General features: G+C 39.1%; 1 protein-coding gene across 1 annotated transcript in view; it reads left to right on the forward strand.

Annotated features, from left to right (window-relative positions):
• The window catches only part of LOC139739114 (snake venom 5'-nucleotidase-like), a 97,766-nt gene extending 74,298 nt beyond the window's left edge, over positions 1–23,468 (forward strand). Inside the window, exons 4-8 of the mRNA XM_071649733.1 lie at positions 508–705; positions 6,088–6,339; positions 7,429–7,584; positions 12,892–13,092; positions 15,074–23,468. Coding sequence (XP_071505834.1) covers positions 508–705; positions 6,088–6,339; positions 7,429–7,584; positions 12,892–13,092; positions 15,074–15,276 — 1,010 coding nt within the window. The 3' untranslated portion in view covers positions 15,277–23,468. The remainder of the gene's footprint in view (positions 1–507; positions 706–6,087; positions 6,340–7,428; positions 7,585–12,891; positions 13,093–15,073) is intronic.
• The last annotated feature ends 209 nt before the right edge of the window (positions 23,469–23,677 follow it).

Below are 23,677 nucleotides of genomic sequence, written 5' to 3' on the forward strand. Positions count from 1 at the left end.
AATTTTGTGGGCTGTTTCCGCTCTCTCTCCCTCTCTTTCTCTTTCTTTCTCTCTTTCTTCCACATATATATATATATATATATATATATATATATATATATACACACACAATGATAGCTCGGTCACAGTAATAGTTTACATTTTAGTATTTTTTTTTTCTTATTTGGCACCCTTACATCATCTGGTCTTATCTACTATCCGTTCTCCTTTTCTTTTTCACAAACACTGATTACTCGGGGCTGACAGCCAAACAAGCTTGCTTTCATGTAGGTCCCGTCATACTTTTCTTTGATCAACCCCATCTCGATTTCGAATTTGACCAGTTATCACATAATTACTGTGTTATCACCATGTATATTTTTGTGTTTTGCACATTGTTTACAAGGTGAAAGAACTTGTTTGATTTCTGAAAGTATAGAAATAAAATGAATGAATGAATGAATGAATGAATGAATATACACGTACACACACACGCACGCACATACGCACTGTCATTCTCTTTTCCAGGGACACCGCCATCATCTGAAACACCGTACGGATCATACCCTCTGGTGATAACACAAGCAAGTGGTACCAGAGTTCTGGTCGTTCAGGACTACACGTTTGGAAAGTACCTCGGCCGACTCGACGTCACTTTCGACGACCAGGGCGAGATCACTGCTTATGGGGGAAACCCAATATTGTTGGATGCCACTACAGAGCAGGGTAGGTAGCTCAGGTTTTCCATTAGTGCACATCGAGGCATAATAGAGCGAAATGTCACCGCGGGATACATATGAAAAAGTTATACTGGGGAACAGGTTTAAAAGGGAAGGCCCATGCCAAACATATGATTCAAGTTAAGTTGATGCTCGTACAAGAGGTAGCATGTAACAATATTCCATTCTATGTCATTTTGATATGAGTCAGTATGCAAACTATCCTATATGTCGACGATAAAATTCATCATGAGCACTCACGAAAAACTAAAAGAATTTTGAAGAGAATTCAGGTCAGAAACAGAATATGACTCTACACGCAGTAGCAGTAACGCTGCTAGACAGAAAGATTCGTCTGTCCGGAGGACTCTTTTAAGCCCCAGTCACATAATGCTCTGCGTCCGGCGTTACGTCCAAAAAAAGTCATTTTTTTCCGCGGACCCCCGCGGATCCTTTGCCGTCACCAGAAATTTGTACAAAACATGCGGGCAAAAAATGCTGGCGATACGGACAGACACGACCAGATGCGAATACTCGCGTCCACTTGCGGATATTCTTACGAATTGGCACATAATAGTTCAGAACACTTGCGGAGAGTTGTGGATATTTTCGGATAGTTACAGATTGTTATTAATAATTATGGACAATTTGGTTTTCTCTTACGATTCCTGCTAAGTCTGTGTATTATGACAGCAAGGTTATCACATTTTGGACTGTCTTACATTGTACACGGGGGAAAACTGAAATTGAACTCCGTACAAGTTGTGAAAAAAATCGTAATCCTTTAATTTGCTTTACAATAATAAAAGATATATGAAATTTTGAACTTGAAGTTTGAATTTTGCTTGTGCAACTCAAATATGAATAAACGTCATAAATGTAAAGAATATAATTATGTGACCGTGCATCACAAAACGAACAAAAAGTCGCACACACTGATTTTGTGTGAGGACTGAAAATAGGTGAAATGGGTCAACAAAGCCGATCTTGACTTGGCTACCCTGGGTAAATAAGGCCTTATCATTATCATTATTATTATTATTATTATTATCATTATTATTATCACTATTACTATTATTATTACTATTATTATTAATTTCAGTTTAATCGGAAGGTAAATTTTTTTGCGGATGGTCTGCGTCCAAGCCACGGGTAGTTACGTTCAGTTACGGATAGTTACGTTTGGTTACGGTTACTTGCGTAAGTTTGCGTCCGTGGCGTCCCTCTGCGAAATTTTGAACATTTCAAAATTTCGCAGGTTCGGCGACGTCATTTTGCGTTTCTTTACGGATGACTTACGGACAATTACGTCTACATACGTCCCTGCGGATGCCTGCGTCCACGCTGCGTCCCCATGCGTCCACTCATTCGTATCTATCCGCGGCGGACGTAATCCATCGTAAAGCACTGTGTGACTGGGGCATTATATTTTGCCATTAACGCTGTCCTCCGGAGGGGATCCGTGAAGCCAGACGCAGTCTCCGCGGAACATTCCCCGATGGACACATACAGACCGATCTTTCGGTCAATAACGCTGCTTACAATGAGAATTATTATAGCTCTACATTTAGATAATTTTGATAATGATGATAATGGTTATGATGATAATGATGGTAATAATGATTGTTTAATTGATGTTGCAATCATTTTCTTCACTATCATTATTGTTGTTACTATTGTCATCAGTTATCGTTATACTTTTCTGTGACGCCAATAACATTGTTTCGGTGTGCTTTACGCATTGCACATAGTAATTGCCAGGGGCAATGTATATGAAATCAATCTTTTTCATATCTAACTGAAATTTAATCGCATTCCCAAGGCATTCTTGCAAGGATTGAAGAAAAGAATAAAATGTTAGGTAGAATTTCTGTAGAGTCCGGGACCGAGTAACAATGTAATGTTAAAAAGCATCATGTACAGTGTAGAGAGCAATGATGCAATATATGCATTTCCTACAATTCGTGTGATATTCACGAAATTGACATGCTCTTCATGAATTTCTTCCTTTACACCAATGTGTCGTTATTTCACATTCTCTCGAAAGAAACTTTGTTGTCAGTGTCTTTTTTTAGATACCAAAAGATATTGTGTTCTTGTAAACACAATACCACAAAAATTGGATCATAATCAATATGATAATGGTATATGACTCTAACTCTTTGCAAAAGAGAACAGTAAGAAGAATTATGGCTGTAATAAGGTCTCTTTGAGTCCTCTCAAAACAAAGCACTTTAATCACTCCATGAACTTCATTAAAGATCGCTGTAAAATCATTTTTATTTTTGACTGGTGTGAGCTTGCATTCTATCATAATATGCACCTGTAACGTGTCTCGGTGTACTGCAAGCTGAATGGCTGATCCATGGTAGACAGGGCTCATCCTTTTGTCGACATACCACTAAAAAAAAAAAAGAAGTAAGACTGTAGGACCAAAGGCCGTGGAAGAACAAACAAGAGATTCTCGTGAGAACTTAAACCAAGAAAACTGTGTTGAGGTCTGGTGGTGCCTTGATCCTCGATAAGCACGATGTCGAGCTTTCTCACGCCTGCATGATTCCGCATAACAGTGTGCTCTTTTCCGCTGTTTGATCTCATTGGTATATTTGATAAAACGCCCACTTCAAACATGAGTTTCAACATAGCATTTGCACTATTACCACTTTAACTGAAGGAGGTATTCTGAATATAATCAGATGACGCGATCGCTTTGTGACTCTGATCGCAAGCAAAACGAATACTACCAGTTCTAACTGAATAAGAGTGCACAATGTCTGCCAGCTATTGTTTGTCAAATTGCTTTATCCATCATCGCCATCTTTGACTATTTCCAACAGTAGGAATCGATGAGAGCTGAAAATATCAAAATAACGAAAATCCCACTTTGATTAAAAACACACCAAAGAACATGGTCAAATAATTATTTATCCCAAAAGGCAGTGGTGCTATGGGTATATAACGAAACCATTTTCCACTTTTTTTAAAGGGGGGGGGGTATCCACAACGTTTCGAATTGATATCAGTTACCGTAGAGACTAATAATCTCAAACAATAAAGAGAATATAATGTAATATTATATCGAAAATCTTTCTGAAACTCTAACCCATTGACGTTGGCAGGGTGGATTTCGCTTACGTATTATCTGCCGTTAAAACAAAAATATTTGAACTTCCAAAATAGAATGGAAGTCCGAGTCTAAGTGCAAGTTCACTCAAATCAAATGCTTGAAAAACCCAGTTTAATTTGCCTTCATTGTGTATATATGCATACAGCTAATACGTCAGTTCGTCAATACTAGATCATATTTGCACGGTACTCCTCACCGCTAGGCACTGTTTTATATCATACCTGATGTGAGTAAACAACTTTAATTGTGCAACTTTTATCCACGTAACAGCTTTTTAGTTACTGTTATACATTATTACGATCAGCTGCAAACCTTAACTTTGCTTTAATAATGATTGTACTATTGAATACAACACTTATAATGAGTCATTGATCTAGTGGCCTATTATGAGGCGCAGAGGGACATAATAAAGATAATTGCATACAGTCGTAATAATGAAAGTGGAAAGAACAAGGGAGATATAGAAATATGTTTGAACAATCCAACAAATGCTCAAAAATCAACACAAGATGCGAACATATATGACTTCTTATGGTTTAAATGTTTCTATGGACTCTGCTGATCGGATCCTGTGTGGAAGAGCATTCCAGAGAGGGAGATGGAGCTGCAAAAATAACAGTCTTTTCTCCGAGAGTTGTGATTATTCTGATGACTATATTGTTTACTATTGCAAGAGCGGAGATTTAATGAAACGTGAAACCGGTTGACGATGACCAACAATAATTCACTTATCGGAAGGACTTTAGAAAGTGTTTATGTTTGTGACATTTATCAGTAAAAGTGATTGATGCTTCCGCTGTCTTTGAACAAGTTTCACGGCATAGTTGTCGTTAGTTACCTAAAAACAAAGACTAAATATTTGTTCATTCCAAAAAAAAAAAAAACAGTCGCCAATCCAATTATATTGATGCAGATTAAGGCACAGCGGCTTGCGCTGAAACGTATAAGGAAACACAGGGAAATGTCATGGAAAAGTAAAAATGATTGGCATCGATTGCATGTACAGGACAAAATAGTGATTTGAATCGGAGTGCTTATGTTTCATCTCCTTTGCCGTAGCAGTCATTGGTATTATGATTTTGCAAGACTACAGTGATTTCATGATAACGATAAAACCTATTTAAGTTATTTAGTTTTGAAGAAATAGGTTAATGTACAGTTCAATGTGATACTTAGGAGTAATAATATGTTATTACGTCCTCTAATCTGCATATGTGGTTACTTCTATAATCATCATTCTTTTCTTGAAGATATACGACAAAATTCCATGAAGTATTTTGCTAAGGTCCTATTTTGATGAAAATGTTAATCCTTACCATTCTGTAGCTCGATTTAACTCATAAAAGTCACAACATGTATAATTGGTTTGAAGTTAACTCTAACAACAACTATTTTTATTACAGACACTCTGTACAAGGTGTGCAATTAAACGATAGGAAAGGTGCTAGGGTGCTAGGGTGACAAAATTCATTCTCGTGTCGCACCGAACGGAGTCCGTGAACCAAGAAATGATCAAATTCTCTCACACTTTCACACAGTATGACAAATATCGTAGTCCTACATCTTTTGCGTGTACAGTGCAGCAGCAGATCTTGTTTCACATGTGAAAACAAGAGCAATCCCAAGGACTTCTGCCCGACGACAAGTTTAAAGTGACCCAGATTTCTGTAAGCTATCCAGGCATCGAGTGGCTCCAGCATAGTCATATGGGCGAAGTAAAGCAAATTGCATCGGTTCGAAGACTTTCTTGTGCACTGCTTTGCGTCGTTCAGTAAATGTGAAAGCTTTTTAGCCCCACTGTACTTATACATTGTAAACAAATGCTTTGTATGAGTGTGTGCTTTACTCCAGTAACCCGTTCCACCAGACGAAGGGTGAGTTAGTCAGTCTTGTAAACATAACAGGGAGAAAACCCAAATGAAGTCTGAACTCTGGTTCCTTGGCATACCAGCACGATCTCCTGTGTGCGTGATTGATATCTTTACGCGATTTAAGATACCTTATGAATCTACGCGTTTCTTAAAAAGGACGAAGAGAGAACCATTTATCTCGTTATTGTACCCAAATATCCGATCATTCTTCGATCTCCCTCAAAATAAATATTGTTGCCGTTAATTCTTTGGGGATATGTTAACCATCATAGACATCTGGTAGTTGAAATGACACTTTTTCACTACATTTTGATTCATCGATTCGAGTATCATATTTGACTATACACGTCGTTATAGCATCCTACATTAAATGACTTGTTCCTTCTTATAGATCCCACAGTTCTTGCTGAGGTTGAAGAATGGGCGGAGCTCGTGCGTAACTCTTCCAATCAGTTTGTCGGAATATCCCATGCATTCCTGGAAGGCGACCGATCAATGTGCCGCGCTCGTGAGTGTAACCTTGGTAATCTCATCGCTGACGGGATGGTCAGTCAAAACAACAAGAATCCGGACGAACTACGATGGAATGATGTCGGAATCGCCCTCATGAACGGCGGATCGATCAGAGCTTCCATCAACAAAGGTCAGCAAATGAGGGAATACAATACAATACAATACAATACAATATAGGTACTTATATTAAGACGAGTAAACATGTATCACGACGCTTCACAGAATCATGATATCAAACGTACAATAAGGGGGAAGGGAAAAAGTACAACAGATGAGGAAAAGAAATACAAAATATGCATAATTAATCAATCAGATATTGAAAAGGAAAGTCTTCAACGATTTTGGAACACTGAGAGAGATGGTGATTCCCTGATACTTTGAGGGAGCTGATTCCATAGGCGTGGGGCAGCTGCCGAGAAGGATCTGTCTCCTGTCCGAGTGAAAGTCCTCGGGACAGATAGCAGGGTTGGGTCTTGGCCTGACAGTTTCTGAAGGTAAGATGGAGCACAATTCTGAAGACATTTGTAGGTGATTGAAAAGATTTGTACATGATTCGCTTTTGCCTTAAGGGAAGTCACCTATAATTTGGTAACTGTTACTCACTGAGTACGTAAATTGTTATACAACAGTCACGACGAAACCAATTAATTTGGCATTTTAAAGAGGAGTCTGTTGGTACCTCTAAAAATTTATTTTCATGCAATGGATATACACAAGCGGGCCCACGTGAATAGCAATGCAAAAAAAAAAAAGAAAAGAAGAAACATAGGCCAAGAAACAGTGATAGAAAGAGAGCAACGAGTTAAGGTCGAAGGTGAGCTGGTGAGAGAAATGAACCAAAAATGCCGGCGTGCGAAGTAAGAGATTTAAAGCATAAGATGATATACTGTATAGATTTGAGTAGCGTTGAGATAAGACAGACCGAATGAAGACTGTTTTGTAAGGGCACTGGGGGCGCCTGCTTTGTTGAAGTAATGAGCGATTTTTTTTTTTTTTGTAACTCGATAAGGCAAGAGAAAACACATAACGTCACCTATGCGACACCGATATTAAAGCCAAAGTAAATAAGCTGTAACCAAGAGAAAGGAAATGATTTGGAAATCAAAAGGCATCTGATTTATTCATTTGGGGAACATGGCTTTGACTTGTTTCAAGATGAATTGTTCATACGGGTCAAATCGCATGCATTCGTGAATCATTTTTACATTCTTAAATAAAGGGGACATCACGATTGGAGACATCGGCAACGTTCTTCCATTTGGCAACACGGTTGACGTCATGGAGATAGAAGGTCGGTATCTGCTGGAGGCCCTAGAAAACGCCATGTTACTCTACGACCCAACCGTACTCGACGGCAGGTTCCTGCAATTTTCAGGTTTGTCATTGTGGCGTTTTATCAGAGATCGTTAATAAGCGCGTCCCAAAATGCAAGTGTAAGAATACTTTGTGTTACAAAGTTAGCAGAGACAGAAATAAGGCTACTCGATGATTGCGATCACTGTAGATGATATCTACGACTTGCTGAAAATGCACGAGAAAGCGTGAAGAGAATGTGTGAAGTAGCGGTGGCTTTTTTTTTTTCTTTTTAACTGACCTGGGCCAAGGGCTCAAGTGAGCTATTAGTCCATGGGCCAGGCCAGATATTGGTACCATCTGAGGTGGCAATACCTTTTTGGTGTCATTTTGTTTGTCGGGCATAGATATGCTTATCAAGCTATGATAGAATTTCCAAATGAGTAGCTTAGTCATAGTAAATGAATTTTAAACCAATTTGGTTTCGTTGTTATATCCCTGTACTTCTGAATCGAGACCAACCGCTGTACAAAGAAGAGCACTGTCTTCTGTATGTTCACAGGTGTTCTGTTGTAAACGCGGTGCGCTTAGTCTTTATTCAAGGCAGCGAAGGGAATATCCAAGGGTTATGATGTCTACAGCACTTAGTCTAATATTCAAGACGGCGAAGGGAATATCCAAAGCTTATGATACAGTGTATATCCCTTTATCTAAAAACAACAACAACAAACAAGCAATTTCTCGTTCTAGATAAAGACTAAGCGCACCGCGTGACAGCTGTGGACATTATAACCCGTTGGATATTCCCTTCGCTGCCTTGAATAAAGACTAAGCGCACCGCGTTTACAACAGAGCACCTGTGGACATACAGAAGGCAGTGCTCGTATTTGTATAGCGGTTAGTTCCGAGTCAGAAGTATAGGGATATAAAAACGAGACCAAATTGGTTAAAAATCCATTTATTATGACTAAGCTACTCATTTGGAAATGCTATCATAGCTTGATAAGCGTATCTATGTCCGAAAAACAAAATGACACCAAAAAGGTTTTGCCACCTCGGGTGGTACCAACAACCCATTTTTCGGCTCTTGGCCCATGGACTAATACTGTGATCATTTATCGCCCATCGTGCGTCGTGCGCCGTGCGTAAACAGCTTACATTGAATCTTTCAACTTGTAAACCCCATAACGAATTTCACCAAACTTGGCAGGTATCATCCCTACTGATTGTCCATCTAGATAGTAATTTTTTCACACTTACAAATCCGGTTAATGAATTACAAAAAAATCAAGCACTATAGCGTTATACACTGCTAGCCCAAACAGTCTTGATTATCTACATTTCATACCAAATGATACAATAGGACCTAGTTCTACCATCAAGAGCTCTGACTGCGTGTTACCCACATATTTACAGCACTGGCAGACCGCACAGTCTCTTCAACTTTAAATTGAAATAACAGTGTCCAATGAATACGTATCATATTCCATAACCCTAATTATAATCGCAAAACATTTTATCACAACGATTATGAGGAACGAGTCACTCTCGATGTGTGATAATTTCCATACCATTCCATCAATAGATTACAAGATATTCTGAAAGTATATCATCATAGGCTTCAGTTCATGCTGCTCTCCGCCTACAAAAAGCATACACCGTCATGTTATAATTCCCCAGGGGAGGGGAGTGGCGAGGAGTCCTAATGGGGCCTAAATTGTACATTCTCATCTTCTTCTGGAAAACCCCACGATATATTTTCACCAAACTTGGCGGGTAGCAACCCTATGGGGATAGAATCTCAATTCCATCATATGGGCACCACGCCCCACCTGGGGTCCCCGGGGTGGGGGAGGGATGGTACCCCCCCCCCCGTACGGAATCTTTAAAGATTTTCTCTAGAACCAGAAGTGATTTAGCTAAGTTAATACAATGAGTCAGTATATTGGCTGAATCAGGGGGTGCCCCCCCCCCCTTTGGGACCCAGGGGAGTGGGTGGGATGGGTCCAAATGGGGAATTAAATTGTACATGTTTATATTCTTCTTGAAAACCCCCTTGATGAATATTCACCAAACTCGACAGGTAGCATGCCAGGGGGTTAAGATCTCAATTTGTTCAACAGGGCACCATGCTGCCCCTGGTGGGGGGGGGGGGGGGGGGGGGGGGGAGCTCCTAGGGGCCCACCCCCCCCCCCCCCCCCACACACACACACACACATTAAGGAATACAATTCTTCTCTAGAACCAGAAGTGATAAATAAAAAAATAAAGTTACTATGAATTTGTACATTGATGACTGTAGTTCCAAGTTTGTTCATTGCAGATCCAGGGCCGCCTCCCCCCCCCCCCCCATCTTGGAGTGGGGGGGGGGGGGGGAGGGATCCAAATGTGTGCCTAAATTGTACATTTTCATTTTCTTGCTAAAAACAACACAATGGATTTTCACCAAACTTGGCAAGTAGCATTCCTAGGGGTATAGGATCTCAAAGTGTTTGAATGGGCACCATGCTTTTCTTGGGGACCCAAGGGGCAACGATATTCTTCTGTAGACTCAGAAGTGATAGAGCTTTAAGTCTTTTTTTTTTCAAACTTCATAGTCCAACATTCTATAAAGTAGAGTGTACTTGGCTAGTATTTTTACCAGTGTGATGGAATATGCAAATGGACATCATGACCCCAGCTCTCAAAGCTGCCCCGCCCTCTCATAAGAGTCTGCAAGAATGCATGGAAGATGAACTTGCGAATACTCAGGAGAGCGCGAGACCCCCGGGTCTTTCTTTTTTTAGGACATAAGCCATAAATAACCTCATATACAACTCGATTTAAGGCGATAAAGCATTAAAACGGTTAACTGCATTAATGAGGGATATTTTTGATATGTAATATAGGTGGCTATTGCAATCGGTTATCCCTAAAAGTGCAGTGTTTTGATACGGTTGCACACAAATACACCGCACGAGTGTCCTATCAATGGACAGATTTGATCGTCAGCTCTGACGATCGTCAAATTCTGTGAAGCATCATAAATAATTGTCTAATTTCGACATTTCTGATAGATACGCGTGATTCTATCGAGAAGTGCTCGAGCAAAGAGAAGGCGTGCATTTTTACTTGATAACCAAACATAATCTCCTAGGTCTGCCAAAACGGCATCTTGTTGGCTTTTTCAGCTCCTCAAACGACTGTCCCTGTCACTCTTTCAGTGTCTTTACCCACCAATCCCAAATTGCTCATCTTTCACTCTCTCTCTCTCTCTCTCTCTCTCTCTCTCTCTCTCTCTCACAGTCTTGCCCAGAGGTTCACCCGATCACTGGCTCTCAGTGTTGACATTCATTCTCCCACTAATTTCTCTTTACTACACTCTAATGATTACTATGATAGTAGGTAATCATCTTCACAGCAGCTGAATAATTTACAAAGAACTTTTTACCCGAGCATTAATTTCGCGTAATGAACATCACCGGCCCGAGTTTCTGTGACCCAATTAGAGGGGGAATCAACAAAATATATCCTGCTGAAGAAACGTAACTCTGCCCCATAATAAACTCTTACCTGTGCCTTTATATAGCATTATCCTTAATGCTACCATCACTATCGGAATATAAAGGAGAAAGCAAAGAAGGCCTCACTGACGTGTCCTGCGTCACCCCGACCCCACCCACAACTGCCTTATAAAAGCCGCCTGGCAGCAGACATGCTTCCTCTTTCCTCCCCATAAGCAGCAGTTTTTGGGTAGACACTTCTTTGTCCGTCTGCTTCTGCTGTCAGCCGGAAACTTGATTTGTATGTGGTCTTCCTTTCCTTCTAAGGAGGCTTTAATTCAGGTGATCAACTACCCACCTCCCTATTTATTCCCAGTGTTTGGTGTTCTGAGAAGGACAGGCAGCTTTGTGTCACATAGATTTCAAATATAACTATCGGCCCTTCCTCCCCAGCAGTTTTTGGGTAGAGACTTCTTTGGCCGTCTGCTTCTGCTGTCAGCTGGCAACTTGTACTTTTTCTCAACCTTCATGATGCCTACGTACTTGTATCTTTTCACCCGTTGTCTCATCATCTAACCAGGTTTTTATGTCAAGAGTGAGTCTACCCATAAGGTCCTTCCCTTCCCCTTTAAACTCCCTGTGGGTTTTCACTTGGGTGTTTGTCGTCGTCCTCTTTTTCCTCTGCAGAAATGGCATTCGATAACGGGATTGGCTCAACGATTGGCTATAGTGAGTAGTGTAGGAGTACGATACAAGGTGCTGCTGTGCTCAAAACTGCGAGATGCTCTTCACTTTACACAATCAGTAGAAGTTTAGTCAATATGGAGATTAGCCCTTGCCCCCTTGATGATTCGTTGTGTCTAGGGGACCTTTTCGACTTCCTGTCACTTGCTCAGAGTACATCAATGAAGTCTACAAGTAGATACTGAGTAGCATAATGTAGCACAATGTGTACTCCCAAGGTCCTTGGCTCATATTCTCTCGCTATAACATCAGTTTAATGTCTCCTAGCTTGCCAGGCCTTCAGAGCATCGAGTCGTGACCCTACAGCAAGTGGGTATCTGCCTTCAAGCACCCAAGGCATCGACCTCCTTGCATGGGTATGAGACGTTCAAGACAGTGTTTCTCATAGCCATCGGCTCTGGTCCATGTCGCAGCTCGGTCCATGCTCTAGTTCTGTTGATCCTGGCTTTTGTGCTGGGAAAACGCAGGCGCTCGCCTCGTCCCCAGAGTCTCCTTCTTGGTCAAGAATGAGTCGGGATCTAGGGTTGGCATTGGCACACAACGTGCTCTGTAAACTCTAACAAACAAGTTCCTTTTAAGTGCGAAATCCCTTATTGTCTGAAAGAGCTTGGAAAACTTTTTCCGCGCTTAGAGTTGTCAAAAAAATGCAAGTGTTGAGAACTGTTTCACATGATCTATGAATGCATTATCCACTAGCGTTTATATCAAGGATATCAATCTCAATGTCTTTGTTTTCGTTGATATAATCTCTTTTTTTTTTCATTATTTTTTTTATTATTTTCCGCTTCCCTTTTGGCTCGTTGTTTGGTTTTTCATGCTCTAGTATTACATTAGTACAATTAATTTTAAAAATCCATAAGAACTCTATACTGGTAATGATCAACCATGTCGACTTCGCTAGAATAATGACCTTCGCAAAGGCTCCTAAGTTACGTTGCTTCTGAACATGTTAATGAACAGTGCAAAATTTTATCATGAAGGCGATCATTATGTCCATCTTCAATTAGTCATGGAACAATAAAGAATGATGGTGGCAGCCTCTGCTGCAACAAAAATAAACATTTTGCTATTTGAGATAGGCTTCTTTCTCAACGATGCCACAATCATCTCTTATTGTCTGTGTTGTATCCTTATATTCTTCTTATGGTTGTATTTATTTGCAGGCGTTAGAGTTGTATACACTCTGGCGCGTGAGCCAGGTAAACGTGTGTACGGTGTGCAAGTCATTTGTACAAATTGCACGGTACCCCAATACGGCCCGCTGTACCAGGACAGAACATACAAGATCGTGACCAACAGCTTTCTGGCGTCTGGGGGCGATGGATTTACCATGATCAGGGACCATAAATTCAATCACGTGACTGGTGAGATCTGGGATGTGTGCATTGATGAAGATATGAAACAGTATAGCCTACATGTGTAATTATGCACTTGGCTCTGGATAAAAGGAAAAAAAAAACTAATCAGACATCATCATTCATCATCTATGAAGAACCATAATTGTCAGGAATATCTGGTCAAATGCAAACATGGTACGTTTGTACTTCCAGGGCTTGTCATGGATACTTTTAGCGATTTCACACATTATACTGCTCCAGTCGGTTATGCAATGTTTACGCCATGTTCCCGGCAGCCAAGGATATCGCGTTTTAGACCACCGACAACAAAACGGGATAGATGTGAGATAACGCGTTAAAGGGCGCTTTGTGTCACGGTTTCACGATTGCTGCACGTTTTGTCAAGGTTCTCACTGCGAGCTAGAGTGTATGGTAGGCCGTTTTGCCACGTTATGTCAGGTCAAGTCCCGTCGTGTCACGTTATACAGACACGGCGCGCTTCGACGCGTTACTTTCCACTATGGTGTGACTCGGCGAGCGCCGTTTGCGAGGCGTCTGGGAACGAGTGTAAATGTCGGGCCGGTGTGGCGTATTATTTGATTCGAGTCTAAGCATTAAGGTGCTAATAGCACCAATTTCGTGACATTATTTATATACGAACATTTCATTGTATTCCTAATTGTTTTGTTGGAAATGAAATGATTCAACTTGAACTTGAATTAGAGCTACGGTATAGTCGGTTCGTGACGGTCAGTAGGCCTACGATGTATAGAGTTGGTCAGCTGGCCGTCTTGACCGTTGTGGATCGTAACGCTGCCGTATTAAAACCGTTGTGGACCTTAAAATACCGTCATAAGGCCGTTGCTAACCTTTTAATACCGGCTGTAAGAACCGTAGTAAAGACCGTAGTAACTGACGATTGTAAAGAAAGAACATTCAAATTTGTTGTATTCTTGCGTGGAGTTATTTTTATGACACTGATTGTGAAGTTGCCCTACATCGACGTAAATAAGCACCAAATAAATCAGTGTTTTTGCAAAAGCCGTGGCCGTGGTTTATCATGGTTACTATTGAGACACTTATTACTTCGGTGCTTATTTACGTCGATGTATGGCAAGGGTTGTCAATGAGTCGTAAGAAAGAAGATGTTTTAAATTTTCTTATCTGACCGACAGATCCAAAATAAGCGTGTTACACTGAATATAATGTCCTCACAACAACCGTTATAAACCCATCACGTGACCACACTAGAACGTCTTGGACCGTTTCTGACCGTACTTTACCGTTTCAGTAACGGTCGTATTTGATGTTAGTTTACGATCGATCAGTCCTTGCAACGTTCAGTGGTTACGACCGTCAATGTCCGAGAAGGTCGTGTAACTGTTTTTAACCGTCATTATCGCAGGTCGATCGTAGTTCTAGTGTTAGATAGCTCCTTTCCCTCAAGGCTGGTCACGAATCCTTTGACAGCCGTGAGATGTACAAGACCTAATAAAACTGAGCACGGATGGAAAAAAAAAAATGACCAAAATCTCACCGCGTACTGCCTTTGGGGCAAACAGGATTGCCGTATCTGCCGGGAACATGGGGTTAATGCAGCATTACATACTATTTTTTGTAACTATTCCATGAGAGTGCTGCGTGAAGTCACAATAGGAACGCAGCGAGAAGTCATTTATACTGGATGTAAAGTTTGACTCATTCACCAGTCCTGAGAATGTCATGCACGTAATAATTGACATTGTGTCTGATTATTAACTGATATCAAGCAATAAGTATCGGTATTAGTGTGTTGATAAGAAAATAAATCGAATGCTAATGACATTGTAATCGTTAGGCATATACTCATCTTCTTATACACAATTCACGCTATCCAGTCAGCAGATGCATAGTTACTGATAAAATTAATGATAAGTGTGACTTCGATGTCCCGTGATATCTGACATTGTGCTCTACAAATCATTTACATACAGTATTTGTCTTATTTCTCGTTTCAAAACCGATGTAGGCAACTTGGATTCTGCCGTGCTCGCTGAGTACATCCAGCGACTATCACCGGTAGCACCAGCTCTCGAAGGCCGGGTCACCATTCTAGAGTACGACCCGGATATACTCTGCACTGGCCTCGCTACAAGACTGACACCTCATAATACTGTCGTACTTATTATCTCATTAGTTGTCTTGATAAGCAGCAGACTGTATAATCCTTGAAAGCAATATTTTGTAGTCTTCGCCTATAGGATAATCATAAAGAATTTAGATATAAACTGGTTATCAATTTCATTGTGTAATCAGTTGAAAAGTGTTAAACATTGAGCTGAAACTGTGATTAAAAGAAAAATATAACAATTCAAATTGAAATGAAATAAGTTACCAGTTTCTCATTATCACACACTCGCCGGTCAGGGCGAACTCAAAATATCTTCTTTTTTTTCACGCTGATTAAAATGTATTCTGTTTCTGGATGATGGTGCTAATGAATAATCGGTTGTGTAGTAAAGAATAAAGGGCAGTCTGAAACCAACGCAAAGTATTAAAAAAATATATCAGTGAGGAGAAGCTAACCTTTCATAAGGTAGGAAGCAAATTCCTGTTGAAAACGTTCGTTTTGCCGTAACAATATTCGTATTGATTTCTGGATTTGGTATTTTTCTATACATCTTGGATATTAAGATCGAAATGTTGCTGGATTAGCGGTTGATTCGAATGAAGCCAGCAAGATACAAACGTCATTGAGAACTGCTTACCGACTGAATCCAGGAAAATGCTACTGTACTTCGTGACATTAAAAAAACCCCCTCAAATCTGGTGCAAATCATGTTGTCTTCAGTGAGGAAATGACAAACATGAGTCACAGGATTCTATTCTAGACATAGCCAGTACGAGCCAGATGCCAATCAGTGAAGGAAAAAATGCAAACTAGGAATCAAATAAAGACATAGTCATCATGATAATATTAGGCAGAAACATAATATCCTGTCTGAGTTATTTGCAAAATATTTCAATCAAAATAGCTCTAGTGGGACCTGGGGGAGTTTCATAAAGCTGTTCTTAAAGTTGCAAATGACTTAAGAACGACTGGTGATCAGTTCTGATGTGCTATACTTCTCAGAATTTCAATAATTCAGCACAAGAACTGATCACCAGTTGTTCTTCAGTCGTTCGTAACTTTAAGAACAGCTTTGAAACACCCCAGATGTGACACCTAGGGAAGGTTTGAATTGGGGTGAACATGCTCTTGACCCGTGTCTGGTCACCGATTCAGGTTTCAGCCAAATTTTACAGTAAACCGGGATGCCGCATAGCATGAATAGTCTATGCATTTAGGATGCAACAGCAAGACTCTAAACACGTAACTGACGTATTGGGCGAAGTATAGGGTCTTGTCTAGAATTTCATGATTATCGACTTACAATCGCTGCTTGTAATGCCATAGTGGTGTTCGAATGTCCTGAATGGTGCGATGCTGACAACGTGGATACCGAAGCTCGGTCTGAATCGATGCAGCTCACCCACAATGGATAAATCAGTCCACCTTCGCAGCGCACTTCATGTGGCGCTTATTGTGCATAATTTCAGCTTAAAGAGAATTCAAAATACTAAAGTTTTTTGTTGTTCTTGGTGTAGTTTTTTCACCTTGTGTAGGCACATGGCGTTCCATTGACATTTCTGTGTATATGTGTTTGTACTTCATGATGCTTATTTGGTTTGTAAACCTGCCTTTAAATGAATTTGACTCAATTATACGCACGTCCTGTGAACAAGCATCGATATGTCTGTCAACTGCTGCTATACACTGTAAAAACATCGGTGTTAGATTTAACACCACGGGTGTTAAATCTAACACCGATCAAACTTCAATAGAGGACCACACCCACAGGTGTTAAAAATGCACTGTGATGATGTTGAAAAGTTTTCGCCTGACACTTCGTGGTGTTAATTTGACACTGTACCTGGTGTTATTTTGACACTGTACTGGTGTTAATTAAAAAAAATGACTCCACATGGTGTTGATTTGATATTTGTTGGTGTTAATATCAATGGTTTAACACCCGTCCAGCTTCAATAAGAGACCACACCAGCTGGTGTTACTTTGGTGTAAATTTATTTTCACATTTTTTCAAAAATCTAGTATTTTAATGTAAAATTCTTGATCGTCTTGTTTAAGTTAAAAATCAACAAGAAGTGCAGTTACTAAGAAACTCTTCAAAAAACAGTTTAAAATTTGGAAATGACACCCGGAGGTGTTAATTTAACACCATAAATGAGCACCGAAAATTTAACACCAGCTCGGTGTTCACTATTTAACATCGGACTTTTTGCTGTGTATACATTCCCATAGAAATTCAAGCCGTTCCCATTTTATTGTGTGATAATTTAACTTGCGATAACATCGTTGTTAAGGTACTGCTGCTGTGAAATAGGTAGCCTATAATGTTGTTTTCTATAGACAGACGGCACCAAAGAGGTCTCTGGAATATGTACACTGACCTTATGCTTATTATTGTCTTTTTCTTAGATTAAATAAAAGATTTCTAAAAAATGTCACGAGGATTTTTTCAGGTTGCATGGTTTTATTTATGTTTCATCGAAAGTTTCATTTATTCATGTATGAAGGTATACTATACGTCATTGATCATCGATATTCATTCATTCAACTCTGATGATGATGATAATAATAATAATAATAATAATAATAATAATAATGATAATAATGATAATAATGATAATAATAATAATAATAATAATGATAATAGAACAAAATACAATGACTCTTTTTGGTGACAGGAGTTGTTTAGAATGGTTAAACACGTGTTGTCATGGGTGACAATAAAACAGAGTACTGTAGTACCCATGAGAACCGAAAACATGAATCGACACGATCGGCCTTCACAGATTTCCATGGTCAATATAGAAGCTGTATGTTGTGTATATCGCACATTCAACGTTTGGTCTACCTGTTCTCCAGGGACTTCGCCCGTGAACGACAGTATGAGCATAGGCCCTATACCATTTACCCGAATTGTAAATCAACGGAAGCAATAGAGAAGGAACTCGTTCACGTAATGAGAAAAGTATCTTGATTAATGGAACATTGTGTATAAGCATGCGACAAATGTGGAGAAAGAAAATTGTTGATTGTACTGTAAGATGAATTATGTACTGCTGCAAACGTACTACTACATTCGTTAAACCTTATCCGAGCAAACGTGCCAATGTATGAGATTTTTTATGGCTCTGTGCATGTCATTTCCGTGGAGATTTCATTCTTAATGTGTAATTATTGTGAGAGATCCCACGCATGTTTTCACGGACCAAATACGTTGTCAGGTCTCTTGAGTGAAGTTTTCTTTGCGTTAGAATTATATTATAGAAAATATTTTATCATCAATAAGAGATGATGAGAGGCAGGGGGAGAGAGAGAGAGAGAGAGAGAGAGGATGTGAAATGTACATAATCTTATTACGTATCACATTTATGGCTGTCCATTGATTGATATTTGGCTTTAGCCACGGAAAATGTATAACATGTTATGCCTAATTTGTCATGGTTTAAATTGTTTGTAATGGATGTGCCATTTTTGAAAGGTATGTGTGGGTGTTTCAATCGCTGAAATATGAATCGATTTATTGAAACCAATGCTGCACTTACGTTTTCTCTCAATGAACTTTAGTCAATAGATGCATTGCGAAAATTCGAAATATACATAGTTTGTTATGCTCATTCCTTTCTACAAACAATATTAACACATCTATCCCTTGAGCTTTTAGTTGATAATATATAGGTTGAAGAGTTTGTCCCTGTGTATGTTAGAGGAGTATGAAAATAAAAATAGCAATTTGAGGAATGATTTTATGGTGACGACTATCTTATAATTCATAAAGAAGATAATTAAGACGACTATGTACACTGTACTGCAGTAATTGTATGTGAACACTATGATGAACGGTAAAGATAAAAATACATGTAGTCATAACAGTCAGTCTGCGGCGCGTGCGATATGCGATAATGAGGCACGAACGACAATTTTATTCAGAATCACGTTTGCGCAGTTTGTGCTCTTGAGACTGACGAGATTTCGCGATACTTTGCGAGAGTTTTTGCAGAGGTCGCAACAACAGCTTTCATAGCTTTCGCAGTGCATTGTTTGACCCAGGATGGTTGGGTAAGTTATAGAGCTGATTATGCTCATTGATTTGATACCTAATTTCCCTATTTTTTATCTCAATATAGTAGTCCATTTTAGCATCAAAGCAAACGATTATTTGCCAGTGTTTAAGAAGCTTTTAGATCATAGTTTGATGATTTGCTAGTTCCTGACTGGTATTGAAAATAGATCTCCGTAATTTCTTCGATTTCACAATCGTGAAACATGAGCGAGTATGATAAATTAAAAACCGAAGAGGGGCACAGTTTTTAAGGTTGTGAATTTTCCTGTTGAAAACAGGGCAAATTATGTTTTCTTACCGGAAGTGGGGTAGTGAATGAACACGCATGAGAGCGATGTGACGTCGTAAAATGAGACTAAACCTGTGCAAGTCGCGAGTGTGTGTCATTATTTCGAAGGTATGCATTGCCATGCAATTGTTTTGTATAGAGATTATATTACATCTTGCACATGTGCATGTGTGTGTTAATGTCGTCTTTCAGTTACTGTTCCATGTGATTCTTGTTTCCCATTTTTTGGAAGAGTGAATAATTTTCAATGTACTGGGTGTTACAAAAAACATTTCCCACTTTTGACCTTAATAGTTCAAAAACTATGTTTTAGATAATAACATTGATATGAGCAATAGCTATAGTGTACAATTCAGTTGGAGGTAATTTGAAAATGAATGCATGATTCAGTTTTTTTAAATTCAACATTGATTTTTAAGTTAGTTTTCAGATTTTGCTCCATTTTCAACCCTCTGTACTAAACTTTAACTTTGCACAGGGGTTATTGGTGTGTATAGGAGTGTGTTGTTGATACCCAGACAATGGTCGTTGACAATGACCAGGATTGGAATGCTTCATGAGGAATTCCACTATCGCAGCTAGTCTTTATTCATTCTGAAATGTGGTGTGTGCAAGCACATGGAAACATGTGCTTACTTCTTTCATGTGCATGCATTTCACCCTGTATCAAGAATTCAGACTAGCAGTGCTCAGGGCAATCCACATGAATAATTGATAAAGCATTCATGTGCCTTGCAGCAGAGTTCGGAACAGGTGGTAGCCAGGTCCATTGTTCAGGGTCATTGTAAGTGCACACTCACATACACATCATTGGTTCCTGTGTGAAGTTCAAGTTTTGTACAGAGAGTTAAAATTCGATCAAAATCTGGAACCTAACATTGAAATAAATCATGGATTTCATGAAACTAATATAGGCTTTCATTTTCAAATTACCTCCAACTCAATTGTACACTATTCAGCTATTACTCATATCAATGACACTTTTATCTGATACATAGTTTTTGAACTATTAAGAACCAAAAGTGGGAAATGTTTTTTGTAACACCTAGTACAAAGTATGAACATGTATTAGTCCTGAACGATTATTTTTTGGAAGTAAATTCTTTGAGGGCACTTTACCTTGCCCCATGAACCAGAATTGTTTTACTCTATTGTTCTTGCCAGTACAGATTAACCTGCACATACATGTATCCATGTGTGTATTGAATGCAACAGGACCTATGGCCACATTTCATTTAATTAAACCTCAAAGCTCGTAGCCGACAGCATTGAGTCAGCAGCCGATGGATACTACGCAATGCGACACGCCGCGTCTTGCGACAGATTTCGACCAATCACAGACCCGGAATTCCGTGCGAACGCGAGGGTAATCTTTTTAAACTCGACGCTAGACATTTCTCTGAATTTTGCTAGTTCCTGACTGGTATTGAAATAGAAATGAGAAAATGTGCCCTTAATGTGATACAATATAATTTAGTGGACTTAGTCTTCACCATATTTTAGAGGGGCATGGAAGATTTCATGTTAGTTTTTGGCGTCAAACATGAAGGAATATTTTTGAATACAATACCGAACTTCCTGAGAGATTTTGATATCCTATATTCCTCTTTTCCGTTTTATCTTTATCATGAGCATATTTGTTGATGTTTTCTCTTTCAGACGATGCTAAAAGTGTCGAAAACTGACAAGAAATACTCGTTCTACTTGGATTTATTCATGACCATGTATCTGCTCATTAATATGCAAGCACCGCTCAGCCGTGCATACGACTTGAATAAATACGTGCGTTTTCGCTCGCGCTGCGGACTGACTGATAATGCAGGTTATCGATAGGAGCGTTTGCGGCTAACATAATGTGGTGGTATTCATTTCAATTCTTATAGATCTAACGGAGTAAACACATTGTTACATGAATATTGAAATGATCATTTTGTTTCGATACCTGTCAGTGGATACCAGTAGTAGGCCTATCTAAAATGTTTTTACCGTAGAGGGCGAAAAAAGCTTAGCTGGAAGCAAACATTGATTGAACAATACTCGACTGAACTGAGGAAATCATTTTTAGGAAAGGTCGAAACGAGAGAGAGGACATAGAAGCTTATTTTCATGGGAGCATCAAGGGGTCAATGGCTTCATAGTACTAAAGGGAGATTAGAGAGAGACCTAGTCAAGTAAAATATGGTTTAGTTGTTGCTCGACAATGAGCGGTTTCTCACATTTGGGAGTTTCGGCGAATAGGGATGTGCAACATTATCATAATCTGGAAACCACGCAATTTGATGTATTAGTGATCGGTCAACATTGCTCAAATATGAATTACGCTTTTGGGGTGTATGTTGAAGAGACTTTAGAATTTCTATCCAATTTGATGGATAAAACATAGATGGATACATAAAGAGTGCGGTTTTATTTATAGATATTATAGACCATTAAAAAAAGAGAGTATAAAAGTAAAGGCCCAACTTCTCAGAGTGTAGCTTTATTTCTCTTTAATTTTATGTGCAAGATACCGGGCAGAAAATGAATTGAGCAGTTATTCCTCGAGATCTGCAACTGATAAGCTGATGATGTGTTATATTGTGTGTAAAACGTGTCAACACTTCCGTGTTTCTCGTGTTACAATGACTGGTTAGATTATTCTCACTGTCCCCTTCGTAAAGAACGTTATAGAATTTTGGATATTCTAATTAGATATAGTTCATAATTTGTTGATATTACTCCATGAAGAATTTAAACCAAGTATCTCTCAACTATTCCTGTAATCATAAATGGATTTTTTCTTCCCATGCGTAGACCGATTTTGTCTTTTTTTCTCTTGACTCTTCTGCATACATTCTAATAATTATAGTAATTGCTTATTTTGAAAGAAAAAACAACAAAACTAGAGAAAATAAAGGCATTAGATATGGAGCGATTTATATCTGCAAACTTCAATAGTTCGAATTGTGTTCAACTTCAAAATTTTACGTTCAGCTGTAGCTTTTACTCGTTTTGATGGATCAAAACAATTCATTTATCTAATTTCCGCCTTAAATCTGCCAGTCATTTTTTAAAGTTTTGCTTATTGACTTCCTACAATAATTTTCTCGTGAAAGTTTGATAGATGCGTTCATGTTTGCCAGTTTCATTGCTCTCAAATAATTTTAAGATCACGCGTGGGATAACTTTTTAATGTATAGCATAATAATGCACGTAAATTCTGTTTCAGCAAACACCTCAGCTAGCCGACTTCCCAGCATGAAAAAAAGAAAAGAAAAGAAAAGAGATAGAACCAAGCGAAAGCATTTTTGTCGTTTGGATTTCCGGATGCTAAAGCGGTTTCATGTTACCATGAGTCACACTTCAAATTATAATCACTGTTTAGATACAGCTGTCTCGTCACCCACAGCAGCTGTGGTCACATCATATTCATGCTTTTATGGTGGTTATAGAATGATTAAAAATCATAGATAGAATAAGATTTTCAGTCAAATAAAGTTTAATACTGGCAATAAATCATAAAAATTGTGATATTCATTTGTATAATTTGATATTCCTTGTTACATTTGTTATTCGTTGTAATTCTGTTCGTTTATGAATCGGTTCACAAAAATAATATAGTCATATAATACATGTGCTCCCGAGATTTAAATATTGCAACATATTGGAAAATTAGTTACTGTTTTATTTGGTGGAGCGGTGTTTATTTGTGTGTGTGGGTTTTTTTTTTAATACACTGTAATTTGAATAGTGATCGACATTCCAGTGAAGAGCAACTTGTTCATTGTTATTTTTTTTTTCATTCCATTCTACTGAGTCCGTCACGTGCACACCGTGGTTAAGACAGTCGAGTTATCTAACGAGCGACACCGACAAATCGTCGGCCGGTGAGGAATGGGTGTCGGTGGCTCAGAGCGCTGAGCGCTTTCGGGTGTGACATGAAACGACGTACGGACTGTGTTAAACGGATGGTATAGTATATGTATTTCAAAATAAGCTTTGAATTCCTCCTAAAATTTCATCTCCAAAATGATTATCCTTTAAAAAAAAATAATAAAAAAACACGTAAGAAACCTGAAGCCCCATCTCAATCGAAATTGTACCATACCTTTAATGCCGTAGGGAAACAAATAATTGTGACAAGCGACCAAGGCCTGGCAGAGGTAGATACACA

The sequence above is a fragment of the Diadema antillarum genome, unplaced genomic scaffold (assembly GCF_040938485.1).
Source record: "Diadema antillarum isolate AM-2024a unplaced genomic scaffold, OU_Dant_1.0 seq00000783_RagTag, whole genome shotgun sequence".
Taxonomy (NCBI): domain Eukaryota; kingdom Metazoa; phylum Echinodermata; class Echinoidea; order Diadematoida; family Diadematidae; genus Diadema; species Diadema antillarum.